This window comes from Podarcis liolepis (genome assembly GCF_965112155.1).
Source record: "Podarcis liolepis genome assembly, chromosome: 16".
NCBI classification, from domain to species: Eukaryota; Metazoa; Chordata; class Lepidosauria; order Squamata; family Lacertidae; genus Podarcis; species Podarcis liolepis.
In genome coordinates, this window is record NC_139567.1 from 15,822,739 (window position 1) to 15,841,267 (window position 18,529).

At 51.0% G+C, this 18,529-nt stretch overlaps 1 protein-coding gene across 2 annotated transcripts; it reads right to left on the reverse strand.

Moving 5' to 3' along the window:
* Positions 1 to 5,330: 5,330 nt before the first annotated feature.
* SCN4B (sodium voltage-gated channel beta subunit 4) lies at positions 5,331 to 18,003 on the reverse strand. Of its 2 annotated transcripts, none has more exons than XM_083480872.1 (5): positions 17,658 to 18,003; positions 9,120 to 9,280; positions 8,106 to 8,352; positions 7,656 to 7,782; positions 5,331 to 7,199 (listed from the first exon to the last, which is right to left on the reverse strand). In XM_083480872.1, exons 1-5 carry the CDS (start codon positions 17,710 to 17,712, stop codon positions 7,109 to 7,111), a joined length of 681 nt encoding a protein of 226 aa, XP_083336998.1. In that variant the 5' UTR covers positions 17,713 to 18,003; the 3' UTR covers positions 5,331 to 7,108. The 2 variants fall into 2 exon arrangements, with proteins under 2 accessions (XP_083336998.1, XP_083336999.1); XM_083480873.1 differs by lacking the exon at positions 17,658 to 18,003 and adding an exon at positions 11,112 to 11,953.
* Between the last annotated feature and the right edge of the window lie 526 nt (positions 18,004 to 18,529).

Genomic DNA, 18,529 nt, shown 5'->3' on the forward strand with positions numbered 1-18,529 from the left:
TCCACCCCTGTACCTGGCTTCCCTCTAAGCCAAAAGGTCCCAAATGCTGTAAGTTTTCCTTGATCGTTTTGGTTGCCCTTCTCTGGACCTTCTCCAGCTCTGCAATATCCCTTTTGAGATGAGATGACTAGAACTGTACACAGTGTTCCAAGTGCAATTATGTCACAGATTTCTATAACAGATTTGCCTAGGATGTTGACAGTTTTATTTTTGGTTCCCTTCTTAATGATCCCTAGTATGGCATTTGCCTTTTTCACAGTTGCTGTACACTGGATCAACAACTTCAGCAAGCTATCCATGCTCCAGCAGGGGTGAGCCTCTCAGTCTAAGGAGGGTAAATTATTTTAACAACAAACGTACCTAAGAGAGCAGGGCTCCAGCAGCAGCATGGTCTCCACAAGCCCAGGCCAAGCACAGAGAATCAGTCTAGGTCCAAACATGGTTCAGAAACAAGCTCAAGGAACTGTTCAAGGTCAATATCACAGGGGAAGAGGAGGGCACAAGAAGTAGGAGCTAGGATCCAGAGACCTGTCTTGTTTCCAGCAGCTAGAAGGGACCAGATGGATGCCTCACATACTCAGGCCTCCTAAATGTCGCCCTAATCACACCCCTGTGACTTCTTCGATCTCTCTTTAAGAATTGGTCTTGCATTGGCCGATTCCTGTCCTCGGGTAGAGAAGCTGATCTTAGAGACAAGTAGCAAATCTTTGCTGGAACACAAGCAATTTCATAGTTGAGTTCTTTTAAGAACTCTGCAGTGGATGCCCTCCGGGCCTGGTGACTTCTCAGTTTATTAATTTGTCAATAAGACCTGGAACTTTGTCTCTTTGTCACCACTACCAGCCTTTGTTCCCTTCCTGCAAATGTTAGAAATTCCCTTCCTGCAAATGTTAGAACTTCAGGCACAGGGATCTGCCCTGTATACCTTCTGCTTCATCCTCCACCACCACAGAGAAGTGGCAGAAGTGAAACTTAATAGTGCACAGCAAAGGAGGCAGCCAGCCCTGGCTACCAGTTGAACGTGCAGAAAGCCCAAAGAGAGCATAGCTGGTCTCGTAGGTTGAGCTTTGGACCCCGAAGTTCAGCAGCCCCAGGTGGCTGATTGCTTGTCCCATAAAATAGCCAGTGTCCCCAGCAACTGTTCTCTTCTGTGCCAGAGCAGGAGCAGCACAGAGGGTAAGAAAATGCAGCAAACCCTTCCCCAAGTGCAGGAGAGAGGACCAGCTCTGGGAAATTTCCCAGTACAAATCCTGCCCCAGAGCATCCAGCACTGGGAGAAAGGGTTTGGTGCCTCTGGTAATCCTTGCCCTTAAAGATAAAGGTAAAGGGACCCCTGACCATTAGGTCCAGTCGTGGCCGACTCAGGGGTTGTGGCACTCATCTCACTTTATTGGCCGAGGGAGCTGGTGTACAGTTTCCGGGTCATGTGGCCAGCATGACTAAGCTGCTTCTGGCGAACCAGAGCAGCACATGGAAACACTGTTTACCTTCCCGCCGGAGTGGTACCTATTTATCTACTTGCACTTTGACGTGCTTTCGAACTGCTAGGTTGGCAGGAGCAGGGACCAAGAAACGGGAGCTCACCCCATCGTGTGGATTCGAACCGCCGACCTTCTGATCAGCAAGCCCTAGGCTCTGTGGTTTAACCCACAGCGCCACCCATGTCCCTTTTAATCCTTGCCCTTACAAGTTACTTATTTTTCAGTGTGGGATCAGGAAGGCCTTGGCTCTCAGCCATGGAGGACGGCATGCATGTCTTGGCTCAGGTCACAGAAAAAAGGATCAAGTGGATCTCTGCCTCTGCAAACCCAGTGTCATCGAGACACTTGCGCACACTCCAAAGAACAAAACGAAAGCAGCCCCAAGGAGCCTCTGTAGTAAATATAAAGGTTTTATTTCATTCACGGCAATGAAGCCAATTACAGCTCGAGAGTGCAAAGAGAAGTCTCAAAGGCAACACCGGTTGCCGAAGGTGCACCTGCGCTTGGCCCAGCCTCTATGCTAGCCTGCCGCCTCCTCCTCCTGGCGTGAGCGCATGCAGGCAGCGCCGGGCTTGCTCCAGCAGAGGCTGCCAGCCTCTTTGGAAAGGGAAGGAGGGCAGAGTGGGGAGGCCTTGTGGCAGAAGCAGCTGGATCAGGAGGGAGAAAGAGCTCTGCTCAGACAGTCTCTTGTATTCGCAGAGGGAGCAAGGTGGCCGGGGGCGAGGGGGCGAGGGGGCACGCATCAGCGCAAGACAGCTTGGTGATGGAAAGCCCTTGGTAAGGAAGGCAGGGCCTTGAGGAAAGCTGCAGGCAGGGTCAACCTCAGGGTCCTACTGCCAGGGGAAGAGCCACCAGGGGAGATGAACAGGCCTCCCAAGAGCCAGCACAGGACCAGTGTCCCACCAGCTACTCTCACAGTTGCACCAGAGTCTAGCTGGCCACTGCTCCTGGTGGCAACTTGCCCCTGCCCTGGGGCAAAGGCTCAGCTTGAAATAAAAGCAGAGCTGGGAGGAACATGGGAGGGGAGGGGCCTCAGTGTTAGCCCAGCCCGGAAGGCCTCCTGGACAGGAGGTTCCCTGGCCAATGCTGCCCCTCAACTTCTTCCTCCACCCTAAGCAGCTGGTGCCCCCTGCTGGGCGGCTCCGGGACTCCCATGGGAGCTCTGCCTGCAAGCCTGGCTTTCAATTGGAGCCCTTCCTTGGCCCTTCCAGGCTCCCACCTTCTGAAATTATTGCCAAATAATTTCACAGACTGTGACTTCACCCACCTCCACCAGCCTGCTTAGGCAGATGGTTCAGAGGAGTGCAGGTGGAGGCGGGTGATAGTTTCTTTGTCTTTGGATTTGCTGTTACACCCAGTGAAGAGAATTCATTAACCTGAGGAATCTGGTTAATTTGTCCAACACCAGCCTGCCCTGCCGGCTGCTGGCTCAGGCTGGGTTGCACTGTTATTGCTGTTCACACCTCCTTGCATTGGGGATGGGGGTCAGGGGGGAGGAGGAAAGGAAGCAGACATAGGAGCAGAAATCACAGCAGGATCCAGAAATGGGGGGATGGCGTCTTTCCAAAGCTTGTGGGGTGGGGGGGGGGAAGAGTGCAAGACAGCCAGGAAGTCACTTGAGAGAGCTGAGGCCATCCATGTTTGCTGTCACAGCTGCTAAACTTCTTGCACTCACTTTGCCGGCCTTCCTCTCACCCTAGTAACACACACACACTTACAAAGCATCTGACAACTGGTCATGAATCAAGCCTCCTTACACCACCACCACACAGGGTAGGTTGATATTATTACACATCGTATGGGAGACTGAGGCACGGATGAAGGATGTGACTATTTCAAAGGCACCCAAAAAGCGAGAGAGAGAACTCTGCTGTGGTAGGAGCTGGCCATTTCTCCTACTCCCCAGAATAAATGGCATCTGCTCGGCCACTGTTCTGTCACGCACAGGAAATGTATCTCTTCAATGAGAAGGGGGAGTGGGGAGTACCACCCAGAACTGGCTCCCTCCTCCCCAAGCCCTTGGGAGGTCGAGAGATTTGGACGCTGCCTTTCGCCAAATTCTCCCAGACCACAATGCGGAGGAAGTGGCCTCTTGTGGGTTGCAGGACAACATTGCGCAGGATTTGCAAACGCATAGCTTTCATTATTATTAGTGTTATTGATGCTAGTCCTCACGGTAAACAAAAAAAGCCTGTAAATTTCTGCCATAAGCTAAAAAATCAGCATGGATCTGGGTCCACTATCCTACAGAGTGACGAGCTTTGATTTCTTCCCCCAGTTTAAACAGGGGAAGGCAACATTCCAAATTCTGAAAATGCCCAACTGAACCAAAGACACAACAATGGGGATGCAGCTGTGAGGTTGCCATGCTTCTCTATCTGTGTCATTTTGTAGGATCCCCATTTGACCTAGCTACAGGGATATATATATATATATATATATATATATATATATATATATATATGTTTTCGTAGATTTTCACGGGTATAGGAATGCAGGTTTTGGTGTCCTCGGGTGTCTTCCCGTGTAAAAGTTGGGGTGTCTAGGCGACGTTTCGACGAGGTCTCACTCGTCATCTTCAGGCTGGTGCTTTCGGCTTCTTGTTACTGGAACAGAGCGGGATCTCAGTGTTTGAGTTCCTATAAATACTGTAGAGGGGTGTGGTGTATTGCCTCAAAAGTTCTGGGCAGAGGGGAAGTTCCCAGGCTAGTGTTCTTTTCTTCTTTTGTTCCTTAATTACTTGAGGGATATCTTGAGTGATTTCTTGAGTGATATTCTGAGTACCACTTAGGTGGGTCATTAGGTGTGGATTAGTTGCTAAAGCCTTCGTGTCTTGACCTCTTGAATTTGTGAAGAGTTTTTCTGGGAAGATGGCTGTACTGCACTTAGTTGTGCTCTGGCTTGGCTTCGTGTATAGGGGCGAGCTGTGGTTTTGTGCCCTGTGCCAGCCAGATCTGTGTAGGGATTGCAGGGGGGTGCAGCATCCGGAGGTGCCACTATGGTTTGGTTACTGGATGGTGTCTGTAATTTATCTGTGGAGAGGGTCTGGGTTTGGGTCTGGTGTGGTTGATTGGTGGTGGCGTTCTGTGTGCCACAGACCCAAACCCAGACCCTCTCCACAGATAAATTACAGACACCATCCAGTAACCAAACCATAGTGGCACCTCCGGATGCTGCACCCCCCTGCAATCCCTACACAGATCTGGCTGGCACAGGGCACAAAACCACAGCTCGCCCCTATACACGAAGCCAAGCCAGAGCACAACTAAGTGCAGTACAGCCATCTTCCCAGAAAAACTCTTCACAAATTCAAGAGGTCAAGACACGAAGGCTTTAGCAACTAATCCACACCTAATGACCCACCTAAGTGGTACTCAGAATATCACTCAAGAAATCACTCAAGATATCCCTCAAGTAATTAAGGAACAAAAGAAGAAAAGAACACTAGCCTGGGAACTTCCCCTCTGCCCAGAACTTTTGAGGCAATACACCACACCCCTCTACAGTATTTATAGGAACTCAAACACTGAGATCCCGCTCTGTTCCAGTAACAAGAAGCCGAAAGCACCAGCCTGAAGATGACGAGTGAGACCTCGTCGAAACGTCGCCTAGACACCCCAACTTTTACACGGGAAGACACCCGAGGACACCAAAACCTGCATATATATATATATATATATATGCTTTCGTAGATTTTCACGGGTACAGGAATGCAGGTTTTGGTGTCTTCGGGTGTCTTCCCGTGTAAGAGTTGGGGTGTCTAGGCGACGTTTCGTCGAAACGTCGCCTAGACACCCCAACTCTTACACGGGAAGACACCCGAAGACACCAAAACCTGCATATATATATATATATATATATATATATATATATATATATATATTATCACAGAGGAGATATTAGTGGCTCTAGCAAGCCAATGTGGTAGAGTGAGACCTCTGGGTTTAGGGCAGTATAATAATAATAATAATAATAATAATAATAATAATAATAATAATAATAGTGGTGTGGTTAGAGTGTCTGATGAGGACCTAGGAGATTAGGGTTAAAATCCTCTGGTCATTGAATTCCTTTCATCCTACCTTCACAGGGTACTTATGGGGATTAAATGAGGAGCAGGAAAACCATACATACCACGTTGAGCTCCTTGGAGAAAAAGATGGGATATAAATGCAAATGACCAATAAATAAAATACAGAACGGGTGATGTCAGGGGGTTAGGGGTTCTAGGCCTCCCTCCACCCTTTGCCAGCAAAGAGGGACCAAGCTGCCCTGGGAGAGGGGAGCTTCCTGCAGTGGGGGCTTTAGGGCTGCTGGGTAGCAGAGAAGACAAGGCTTTTTGGACCAAGTGTTTTGGTCATGATCCTGGCAAGACAATGTAACCTGCAGACGGATGCAAGCCTTGCAAGGTTCCCATCAGAGTTGCTCCTGAACGTGGCCAGACAGAAGAGACTCCCTTCCTCTTCTCCCGGCAGGAAGCCCAGGAGAGGGGGACGGATGTAGGTCAAAGAGGCAGGCCAACTAGGAGGGGAGGGGAGTGCCAGGGAATTGGCTTGCTTCACACTTAAGGCCTTGACAGCTCCAAGGTGGTCCAAAGGCCTGAAACAAAAAGCAAATCTCCTGGCTCTCGTCATCTCCTCTCTCACCAGGAGATCAGGAGAAGGAGCCAATGCAAGTAAGTTGGGACCAGGACTGTGAGTTCAGGAGCCCCAGGCTCACCAGTTGGCTTGAAAAGAGGCTGCCTAGGAAAAGGTGCAATTCCTCACTACAATGTGGCAGCTGAGAGCAGAGCAAGGGAACCACCATGCTGGGTGTTGCAAGAGCCCTGGGGTCTGCAGGTGGGAAGCGCCACTTCAGGAACCCCAACCCCAGAGGGGTGCAGCATGAGCAGTGAGAGCCAGGCTGCTTCTCTTATCCCCCTCAGCCTCACAATCACACAAGCTTTAAACAAAACAAACAAAAAATATTGTGAAGCTGTTCTGGGGGGTGAAGGGTGGGTGGGTGGGCGGGCAGTAGTGGTGACAGAGCAGCAGGCTCCAGGTGCAATTTGCAGCTCATCCACTCTCCCACCCACTCCAGGATACAGGAAAGATGACAAAGTCCAGCAGCGGTACAAGCAAAATGGCGTCTGGCTCCCAGTGGTGCTTCAAACTCCTACTACCTGTGCGAGTTCTGTCCCAGCAGTGTTGGCCCTCCCATCCTTTAGAAATGAGCCTCAGCTCCTGTGAGAGGCTGGCAGGGAAGAGGGCACCAAGCATTTCCCCTGGATCACAGCCCATCTGTATCAGCTGGTTGCCCTCTGCCCAGGATGAGAACCAAGTCCCGGGCACCACGCCCACCTGCCAGCCCAGGCTCTTGCACTGAAGATGCCCAAGCTCACACCTACCAAATCCCATCTGGCAGCATCCTCCTGGTGGCTTAAGAACTACCTGAGCACACAGCCCCTCCTCCCCCCGCCTGCCTGTCCAATGCCTGCAGTCTTATCTGAGAAGCAGTGCTGGTTGCAGCCAACTGTGTAATATAGTCATGTGTCTCAAGCATCAATCATTTGGAAATGGTCGACTCTCCTCCTCTTCTTCCTGGGCCTGGATTTCAGGGCCTCACAGGTCACCAGTTCCACAGCGGCCTCAGGCCTTTGGGGCGGATTTCTGTTCTGTTTTGGAGCCGGCTAGCCCATTCTCTGTGTTGTCATTTGCTGAAGAAGTCACAAGACACTCTCTGCGGAGAACAAGAAAGAGGCTAACTATCACTGCTCCCAGCAGCGCGTCCTCTCCACCACCAGCACCACCACCACCACAGCCTGCTTCACCCTTCTTCTGTGCAATGGAAGCCCCAAGGTGGGGAAGTCTTCCCATTCAGAAAGCAGGCCTCCCAGAGACATAAGCCACTCTCAGGAGGTCTGGGGCTCAACAGGGCTTGCAACAGCAGCCCAGGGTGGGACAGGGACAAGATGGCCTCCAGGAAGGCAAGGAATCCCTTCACCCCAGTGATACTCCAAAGAAAGAAACCACACAAGTTGCCTACACCGTGCTGGAGCCCACATGCTGTGTGCCATACTGGGCCCCACTATGCTCAGGGCCTTCCAGCCCCTCTGGTGAAAGGGAGCCTCTCAGGAGACCCAGTCTCTGCTCCCAAGGGGAAGTGGGCAGGGAATGGGAAACCAACCGCACTCACTTCTCCCGTGTCTTCTTGAGAATGAAGAGGACGAGTTTCTTGATCAACATGATGAGGACCAGGAGTCCAATGACGCCCCCAACGACTGACACAATGATCAGCGTTAGCGTGTTGTCCTTCTTCTCCACTGGGGAAGGGAGCAGATAGGGAAGGGTGAGGCAAGAGGGGCCCTGGGTGGTAGGGTGCCCCCTGCCTGCACATCCATGCCAGGCTGTGCCATGAGCCAAGGAAGGGGCTTCAAGCACCCCCTTCTCTCCCTCTCTTCCTCCCCAATATGGCAGCTGTTGGGTGAGATGCAGCCTCCACGCCTTATACATGTGAGGAAGACCCAGCTTGTCTCGCCACCCAATGACAGGGCTGGGAAAGGAGCCCCAACACAACCCCTGAACAAAAGGAGCAGCTGGTCCCCTGGGGCCCCCAACAGCTGCCCTGGTGGCAACTGGTACTTACTTTCCACAACCACTTTGAGCGTGATGGTGGCACTATGGTTGGCATTCTTCTCTTTTGGGTTCTTAACAAAGCAAGTGTATTTCCCAGAGTCACTGAACTCTGCAAAGAGGAGCAGGAGGGAGACGTTGAACTCCCGGTTATCCTTGCTGAGGGCCATATCAGTTGGCATCTCGTACTTGATGAGAGACCTGTACTCTGGATAGGGCTCTGGCTTGGAGTCTTTGTTCTTGATGATTCCTTTGAATATCTGCAGCAAGGAAAAACCAAAGAGCAAAGGGTCTGGTGGTCCAGAAGAAGCTTCCCCTGATGGGTCAAACAGTCAGGGTTGGGGTGGGGAAAGAGCTGCCTGATGCATTAATTATCATCATCATTTAATCACCCTCTATACATGTGTCTCAAGGTGATATATAAAAAAAACAAAAACAACCCAGCAGAAACACTTAAAAACAGCAATAAGAGTTAGAACAAAGACCCATTTACCCAGCTGGGAAAGCCTGCTGGAACAAAAGTATCTTGCAGGGTTTCCAGAAGATGGGCAGATGTCCTGTCTCGAAAGGGAAGCTGTTCCACAGAGCGGGGCAGCCACACTCAAGAGCCCTGCTCCATGTTATACATCAGCTCAAAGTGCACAGCTGAAAGGGGGCCGGTTTCTCAGGACAGCTAAAACTGCCAAGGAGAGACTGCCTCCGTTTGGAAGCTCCTGAAGGATGTTCTGGGGATAAGAGACTTACCAGGTGGGAACCGAGCTTTTTCCACCTCCCTTGTGACCATGGCTGAGACAGGAGGGGGTGGGCAGCAGATGGTCACAGTTCTGTGTGTGAGCTGTTATACATGGAAGGAATTAGACCTTCACTCATTACTTATTAAGACAAGTGTATTTTGCCTTTGTGTCCTTCAAATCAGCAAACCATAAAAGCAGTAAAGTTACACCATTGGCTATTAATGAGACTCATCATGATGCCTTTCCACTTTGCTATCCAACCCCTCGCCTGCAAAGTGTAGTAAACCACACACTTCAGTGCTATTGCTGATCCACGAGAAGTTGGCTCTCTCGATTCCGATGCAAGAGGTGAATGTGCAGGGCAAGAGGACATCCGTGCCATTCTTTACATAGATAACGGCCGCCTTGCCCACCGAAACCTCCAAGGCAAGTGTCACAGAGCAGAGCTGAAGGCCTAAGGAGGAGAAAGCAGAGGCACGTTGAGTGTAATGTGGTTCCGCTGGGGAAGACTCTGGGCACTTCCAGACTGTAGCTGTTTTGGGGTGAAATTCAACAGCACAGCTGTCGCTGCTATAGTTGCTTGGGAGTTCTTGTGCAAGAAACCCACTTGCCCCAAAGATCAGACTTTTTGCCATAAGGAAATTGATTGGAAGATGCATTGGACAGTATGGGCTAACACTTGCTTTGATGAAATAAATGTCATCTAACCTCCCCAGGAACAAATCAGAGTGGGCACTCATTAAATTGCCAGTGTCATCTGATCTTCCTGCAAATCAATCAGAATGAATGCTCAGTAAACAGGCTGTCTGGAAGTGCCCTCTTTTCCTCCACACACCTCCAGAGAGGAAAGCAGAGCAGCTGACATCCATCACCACCAAGCAGGAAGCCCTCCCCAATGATGGACGTAGGTGATGTGGGATTTCCAGTCAAGAACACAAATGCATGATTGCCAGACAGGCACACGAGCAACTGACATGCATAGAGTTCCAGAATTAATATAGAAGGGACTGTATGAAGTCATTTCTTTAATGCTTTGGTGGGAATTTCTAACAAAGGAGATAATCTGATGTATTTCCTCCCTGTCTGACCTCTCTCTCTTCTTTCAAGCCAGTGATGTGAGTAGACATATATGCCTGAGCTCTGCTCAAAGCCCAGATGCCATTATAGAAACTAATTTTGTATTTTGTAGCTGATTTTTTAACTGCATACAATATTGATGTATTTGCTGCCTGCACTGAAATGTAAGGAAACCTTTTTGTTCATCTTGCTAAAACTTGTGGTTCATTCTTAGTAGTGGGGACAAAGAAAGGAAAGTCAGCAGACCACAAATAAATGGGGATAAAAGGTGTAATTGCCTAATTCCTAGCTTCTAGTAAGCTGCAAAAGTGAGTAAGTGTTGCAGCCTGTTTACTCTCATATTTCTCCCACACATTTGGGACAGGAAGTTTAAATTTTAACTTACTAATTATGTCCTCGATCCATCTCCATCAGGTGAGCAGAAGGAGCTGCCTTCCACCAGGGAAGCGGCTATTTGTCCATCTAGTTGTGTCGACAATACTGAGCTAGATAGACCAAAGGGTCTGACTCAACACAAAGCAGCTTCCAATGTTCTTACGACCTCAGGCAGAAAATGATTTATTTCATCACTTGCTAACTGCCATCCTTTTAGCTAGAGATGTCCAGGGTTTCCTCCTGGGGCCTTCTGCATGTAAAGCATGAGGTCTATCATTGAGTTATGCCAGATACTAACCCAGAGTACATCCATGGTGATAAGTACACACACCCAAACAGTTTTCACCCAGTATTTGGCAATTGCCAATGCACCAGTAATAGTGGGTGAAATCGGGACTCTGCAACCAGCGCAAGTGGGGTTAGTGGCAGGAAGTGGCCACTCTGCCCAAGGGGCACTGCCTACCACAGAGTTCAACCTGCCCCAGGTCTCTTACAACAAACTGGCATGCCTTAAATGAAGAGGTTTACAGCCACCACAGAGGGTGTTTAACATAAAGTCACCAGAAATAGTCAGGGAGGCCACATGACAGAGTGTCTCAGAAGATGTTTTCTAGACAAAGAACATGTTGACCAGAAGAACTGGATTTTCATTGAAATGATGTAATGTTTCCTTCACAAAGAAAGTGAACGCACACACACAGATGAAGAACATATTTTTCTTTGGCCAAGAACACACCCTTGTGCCAAGTATGTGCTGATCACCCTAAGCTAGGCAGATGCAAGCCTAAGACTTGATCACAGTATCAAAGGCCCTCCCACAAATGTGGACATACCAGGGTATGTTCTGAAGGGATATGAGGCCACCACCTTGCTGAAGCTAAGCATGTTTGGGTCTGGTCAGTGCCGTAGATGGGTGACCTCCTGGGCAACTCATGGGTTCCATAATGGAAGAGAGGCAGGGTATGAATGCTAAGAAAATAGAAATAAAAAGCCTGTTGACAGCTGACCAGCAAGGCAAAAAAAAAAAAGGCCATATGTCCATTAGAAACTTGTTCACTGGAATGTTATCTAAAACAACCAGAAGACTGAACGCTTGTTCAACAAATGGCATTAATGAAGGATACCGGAACTGAGGCCAATGGGCAGAAGCTCCACCCAGGCCAAGGACCCTTTAGCTACCTGCCCTCTGAGTCCTGCCTGACTGCCCCTCACAGCTCAAGTACCCAAATTCTTCTGGGGAAAGGTGCCACTAAAATACTTAAGAGACTTAAGAGTTGAAGATGATATGCTTAGGAACGTTCAGGGAAGTGTTAATCTCATAATTGTTAAATCAGTCTATAGGCTGTGTTCAAAGTGAAAGCATTGTAAACCGCAAAGTCTATAACTCTATAAGCTGTCATATGCGCTATTAGGATAAATAAAAAGCTGGCTGCTTAAAGTTTCAAGCTGCCTCTTAGTGCTATTTTTCCCCCCTTCTTCCCTCCAGCACTTAAGAGTTCCAAACATACAGTGTCAGCTCAGGGTCCATTCTCATTGAAAAGGTTGCAATCCTTCTTTGGGGCCCTAATTTAGAACCTTCAAGAGAAGGGTCACACCACACAGCATGAGAATGCAAGAAGAGCCTGGTGATTCCTGCATTGCTGGGGGCTGGATTCAAGGGCTCTCCAGGGTCCCTTCCAACTCTGCAATTCTATGAATCATCATCCCAATGGCTCCTGTAGCCCAGCATCCTGTCCTCACAGTGGCCAACCAGATGCCCAGGGTTCTCCAGGGTTTCAGGCAGGGGTCTTCCCTACCTGGAGAGGCCATTGGAGATTGAGCCTTGAGCCTTCTGCATGCAAAGCAGGGGCTCTGCTCCTGAGCTACAGCCCTTTCCTTCACCAGGGGTCCTCTGCAGAGGAGCGGGCATGGCTCATCCTTAGCCTGTCCTCCTACATCAGGAGCTTCTTCTAAGCTCTGTAAAATGAGCACAGCTCTGACCACCTCTTGATAGGCCTGCAAGGGGGATCTGCAGTTGTCACATATGGGGAAATCAGTGGCTGATGCTTAAGATTGGACAAGGTAAAGGATTGGGGAATCTCCCAAGATCTGAGCATCCTGCCTTGTCGATACCCAGAAATGAGGTCCACCTCTGCAAGAGATGTGGAAATGGGAGCATGAAACTGCAAGGTGCTCCTGAAGACACCCCCCCCAAAAAAAATCCCTCTCTCAGAGTCTTTTGCACACCTGCATGTTACCCACCCTCAGTATTTGCTAGTTAGCGCAGCCAGACAGGCTCCATCTCTTATGTGCTGTTTGTCCCCACCAAAGATATCTGGGCAGCCTAGTCTCTTTGGAAGATAGCTTTGCCTTTGGTGCTGCAGCTGACAGATGACCTTCAGACTGCCAGCTTCAGAGCTGCTGCATCAGGCAACTTGCATCTCTCTCTCCCCGCATCTTCTCATATATATTAACAAAGCAGAGAGAGAAAGGAAGCACCGGGAATGCATAAGGTTCTCTCTCGCCGGTTCCCCCACAGCTTTGGTCCTGGGCACCCACTCAAGAGGGGCCCGGCTGATGAAGAGATTCCAGAGACCCCAGATCTTCAGTGCAAACAAGTATCAGGAACTGGGATTGATGCAGTTGCTAAGCTGTGCGCCATCACATCCTCTGCTGCACGTGCCTCAACCTCCATGCTGGAGTGCTCTCTATCCAACTTGCCTCCTCACAGAGCCTGGAAAAGTGGACTCCCTTTGTCCAAGAACAGACCAAAGTCCAGCCCAGCAAGACTATAGATTTGGAGAGTTCCTGTGGCCAGAGCCAAACAATTGTCCTGCAAACCCTCTGGCTGTACAACTGTGTGCTCTTTGGGGGCCAGCAGAGCAACTACCCTCTGAAGTATCTCACCACACTCCAGCCAGCACGTCAGCACCTACAAAGGCTCTTCTGCCCTCAGGGCTCAGTGCAAGGAGCCCAAAGGAAGGGCACCACCTACAGCATCATAACCCTAACTGCAGGAATCTCCTTGGCTGAGCACAGTGGGCCTCAATGCTTTTGCCCGCTTGCTATGGCTTTGAAGGAACTGACAGGAGAGCAAGGCAGCTGCAGAACAAGCCAAGGCTAAGAGAGTTGGGAGCTTGCCTGTTGCAGAAGAGAACGCATCCAGATGAATCTGGCTTGGTGCTTCTGGAAGACTGCAGAAGGATCCCAGGCCAGGCCCAGGAGCTGGAAACCCAGTCCGATGACCCCTGCCAATTCCCTGGCCTGCTCCACTACTTTGGGCATCAATCCAGCCATTACCAGCACTTTGTGACAGCTCCTTTCTGCATCTCTAACCAGAAGCAGCAGCAGCCAGCCAGCCATTGACTCCAGCCTACCAATGGAATCAATGATGAAAGGCGGTATGAAAATCTCTTAAATAAACAAAAGGATAAAAAGGTAAAAGGGAGCTAAAAGGGAGCAGATTTTGGGGCTCCTTGGGTCAAGGATTAAGTGGTACCTTCAGGAGCATCAGGAAGATCTCAGTGGCAGAGCAACTGCACTTCAAACTGAAAGTCTGAGGTTTAATCTCTAGCATCTCCAGGTAGGGCCAAGAGGCTCCTTTGCCTGAAATCCTGGAGAGCCACTCAATGCAGAGAGACACAATACTGAGCTAGATGGACCAAGAGCCTGAGTCTGTATAAAGGCAGCTTCCTATGTTCTCCAGACAGGGCAAGGAGCCTGCAGTTGCCACCTGCGTGGTGTGAGCTGCCTTTCTGAAGCCAGCAGCTTCCAGAGTTTCCAGGAGGGCGACAGGAGGCCTCCCTTCTTCCAGGAAAGGGCTGCTGAGCAACCAGTTCCATTAGGAGCAACAACCTGCCCAGGCCTCCTCCTGCAAACGGAATGGATGGGGGCCTCCTGGGGCCTCATCATCTCACTGCAGCTCCTACCAGAAAGACTCTCAGAGAGCGTAGCAAGTCATCCTGGGGCCATGAGCCACCCCAGAAGAGCTAGGAAGCCTCAGAGCCGGGGCCAGCCCCCAAATAGCAGAGGCACAATCACAGGACACATGCGTAGTCCCTGCAGCTCATTGATGCAAGGTCTGCTCTCTGGATCCCCCAAAAGCCCAGTGCTGAGATTAGTAAAGCAAACAGAAATCAGATCATTTCATTGTGACCCTTCCTTGGCCCCTCTCCCTCCATTTCTTTTTTTGCAACTTGGTGATAATGTTTAAACAGGGGGGTAGCCAATCTCACACTGTAAAACACCACAGACAATGGTGGTGCAATTAATCATACAGCGACCAAGGTAGACCAAGGGAGGCTAACTGGAGCAACTCCCCACTTGCCTACCGTGAAGCTCTGGGGTGGCCAAGTCTGTCATCATCTACTCTGCTCAGCATAGGCAAGGATTAAATGCTATTTATTTTATTAGACAAATGATATAGCACTTTCCATAGGAAAATACTGAAGGTGTGTAAAACCACAATGAACCATGTATATCTATCTAATTCCATTTAAAAAACTCAAATCATTGCTAGGTCACATTTCGGAAAAAGCATGTGTGAAAAATAGGTTTGGAGCCAGCATCACAGGACTGATACAGCTGGCGCTTGCCTGATAATAGCAGGGATGGAATTCCTTCCGCAAGGCAAGAGATGCAGCAGTGCTGTAAATGCCCTGCTCCTCCTAATCACGGGGTGGGCACCCTCTAAGAGGCACCAACCATTGCTAAACTGGCCAGCTTGTTTTATTGCCCACAGCCCAAAAGGCTGCAGGATCACAGAAGATATTTGGAAGAAATCATAGCAACGCCCCGTAACATTTCACTATTCCATAGGGAAAGCAGGGTCTTGATAGAATAACCAACTCTACCCACTGGGAAATCCCCCCAGAGCATTCAGGAATCCATTAGCCTGTGTAGAAGGACCATTCTAAGAGGTCCCCACCCCTGCAAGGATAGACAGATGCCATACGCCCAAACTTTACCAGGGAGTGGTCTGATCATGACAGTAGGATCCCTTACCTTCAGATAACCCATTTTCTCACATGGACCCAACTGAGGGTATGCCTTGCATTATGCATTGGACCAGTGATATTTGGGGCCAGCCCCATGGTTGCTAAAGAGGCCATGAAGTCCTAAGTAGGGCAAGAGGTATCCTTGATGTGACTGCTGAAGTCACACAGGACCACCATTCTGGGCTTTTGAGACTGCCTCGGACATCTCTGGGCAGCTGAGTGAGTTGCACACCAGCATTATGTGCCAGCTGTCTCTATGGCCCAGTACCAGAAGCAGGCCCTCTAAGCCAGATTCAGGACAGAGCAGTTTTGCGGTGCAGGAGATGGATGCTCAAAGGACCATGACAAACTTGCCCCACCCCCTCCCTCCAAAAAACCCTCCCGCCTGGGTTGGTGCTGCACTAAATGCCCGGGCAGCAGAGCTGAGTCAGGTTACATACCCTCCAGCATTTCTCTGATGAAAATAGGGACGTCCCATTCCATAATTATAATTTTACTATTTATACCCCACACATCTTCCTGGGTTGCCCCAGCCACTCTGGGCAGCTTCCAACATATATGAAAACATAATAAAACATTTAAAAAAAAACCTTCCCTATACCCTATATCCCCTATTCAGATGGGTCAGATAACTCCATACCCTCCAACATTTCTCCAATGAAAACAGGGACATCCTAAGGAAAAGTGGGACATTCCAGGATCAAATTGGAAACTGGGATGGCTTCTCTAAATCAGGGATATCCCTGGAAAACAGGGACACTTGGAGGGTCTGAGGTCATTCAAGTTACCTGGGCCTAAGCCATCTAGGGCTTTAAAACTTAATTTTTAACTGGGCTTAGAAATGAACAGGAAGGCAGTGCAGCTGTTCCCTATGACTGGAAGCCAACACACACAGTCCCAGCTCCCATCAATAGTCTGGCTGCAGCATGCCAAACACTTAGCAGTTTCAATCCCTTGTTGAGCACGGTACAGTCATCCAAACATGGCATCACTAAGGCACACATGGCCAGATCTGCCATTTCAAGGGGCAGATGCAATGGGCACACCAGCCTAACTTGCTCAGAAGCAGCAACCACCTGAGCATCTAGGTTTAAAACCGAGTCTGGGAGCATGGCTAACATGTGAGAGCACCCCATTCAAGACAGGTCGCACTCTGCTACCTGGACTGGCCATTCAACTTGACCAAGAGCATGGAAGACCTTTGCCATCTCTGGATTGCATTTCCATTGACTTGCCCACCCACAGACTTGTGCTGCCTCGGAGCAGAATGCCCAGGGAGTCAGGTACTGCCTGTTGACCTCCCCCTGGAGAGCCATCAGTAGGCTTGGTGGTGGCTATGTTCCACCTCTGAATACCAGTTAAGCTCCAGTCCTGCTTGTGGGCTTCTCAGAAGAGACATCTGGTTGGCCAACGTGGTCTGAACTAGATGGGTCCCCCTTGGCCAGATCCAGCAGCAGAGAGCATTTTTAATGTTCTGACACTGACTCTGAAAGTTGGTGCAGAGTGGGGCCATTGTGCTTAAATTCATGACCAGTGGCCTGGTCTTGGGTCTGGGGACTTCGCTGTTCCCAGGTCCCAATGGGTCAAAGAGCAGGGAGCTCAGATAAGGAGGAGGTGCAGGTTTGCCCCACAACCACAAGATGGGAGGGCGGTAGAGCCAGTTTTCCTTTGCTTTATCAGAGTTCTTTGTCCTTAGGCACTGGTGTGTGTTGTCTTGAACCTATACACTATTTAATATACCTATTCCAGTACGATTTTAAATAAAAATAGAAGAAGAAATAATAATGATTTTTTTAAAAAGATGACGAGATGGTCTTCCAGGCAGACTGGAGCTCCAACGGGGAGGAGACAGGAGCCTGTCCCAACAGAGCAGAGCAGAAGCAAATGTTGCCTCCCCCCGCTCTGCCGCCGCACTCAGGAGTCGGAGGATACGGAGCTGCAGTTTGGACAGCAGCAGTTTCTTCCTTGCAAGGGAGCCCCAGCGGCACTGCGGGCGCGGGTGGCCAGGATGTCCTGCTGGGGCCCCGAGCTGCTGCAGTTGCTCCCGGGGAGGGGGCTAGTCCTCCGGGCCCGTAGAAAGCCGGTGTGTTGGCGTGGGGAGGGGGGCGGTGTTTCGTAGCCAGGCTCCCGCAGCCAAGTTGCTGGCAGGCGCCCACTTCGCTCCAGCCGCCCAGATGCGGCGCGGTCCTCTTCGGGGTGGGAGGCGCCCCTGCTTTGCGGTGTGGCACACCGCCCGCCCGCCCTCCCGGCCCCCTCCACCCCACTCTGCGCAGCTGAACCGGCAGCAGCTTCGCCTCTCCCTGCCCAGCCCGGGCGCGCCGCCTGCGGCAGGACCTGCGCCGGGTCCCCGCTCTCCACTCGTCTCCGCCGTTCCCTTCCCCGCCTGCCGGCCCCGCTACTTACCCACCAGGGCGACCCCCAGCCAGCCCCTGGCCCCGCCGCCCGCGCCCCCGGCCATCTCCTCGCCAGCTGCAGCGCCGCAGTGGCCTCTTCCGCCGGCCCGAGCGAGCGAGCAAGCGGCGTCCCAAGCGTGGCTCTCGCTCCGCCGCTGCCTGCCCTCGCTGCCAGCCTCCGCGGCTCTCTCGGGCTCCAAAAGTTGCCGCGCGCGCGACCCGCCCCCTCGAGCAGCCGCGCCTGGGAGGCTCCGAGGGGCGGAGGCAGCCGGCTCCGAGCTCGGCTTGGCGGGACCGCCTCCTCCGCAGCGAGCCCAGGACTGGACCGAGCGAGCAGAAAGCCTCTTTGCCCGGCCCGCGAGGCAGGCGAAAGTTGAGGGACCGGCCGGTAGGCAGCGCCGACAGGGCACGTCGATTGGAGCCCTGTCTGCAAGCGGGCAGGGAAGGCTGTTTGCGTGGGTCACTTTTTAGAAAGGCAGAGTGCCTCCGCCGGAATGAGGACCCTAAAATCTGGGTCGGGACCAGTAAAAAGGACGAAAAGCTCGCTTCCTCGCCCTTGATGCCAGGGGCTCCCAAGCGAGTCTCTGCAGCCATGTCTGCCGGAAGCATCAGAGTGGGTGAAAGTCCTCCTTTATCAGGGCGATGTCCTTAGTCGACCCCCATCCCAAATGCCCTTGGGCATCCCAGTTAGTGGGTCCCACCCACTCAGCATTGATCATGACACGAGTATTCTAGCCCTTCTTTCTCACTGCAATGTGCCCATCCACACCTGAAGCCCACCTGGCCTCATCCCGGAGCTCTCTCTTCCTTATCACCTGGCCTGGGTGAGAACAAGCTGCACAATATACTGTATAAAGGTAAATGGACCCCTGACCATTAGGT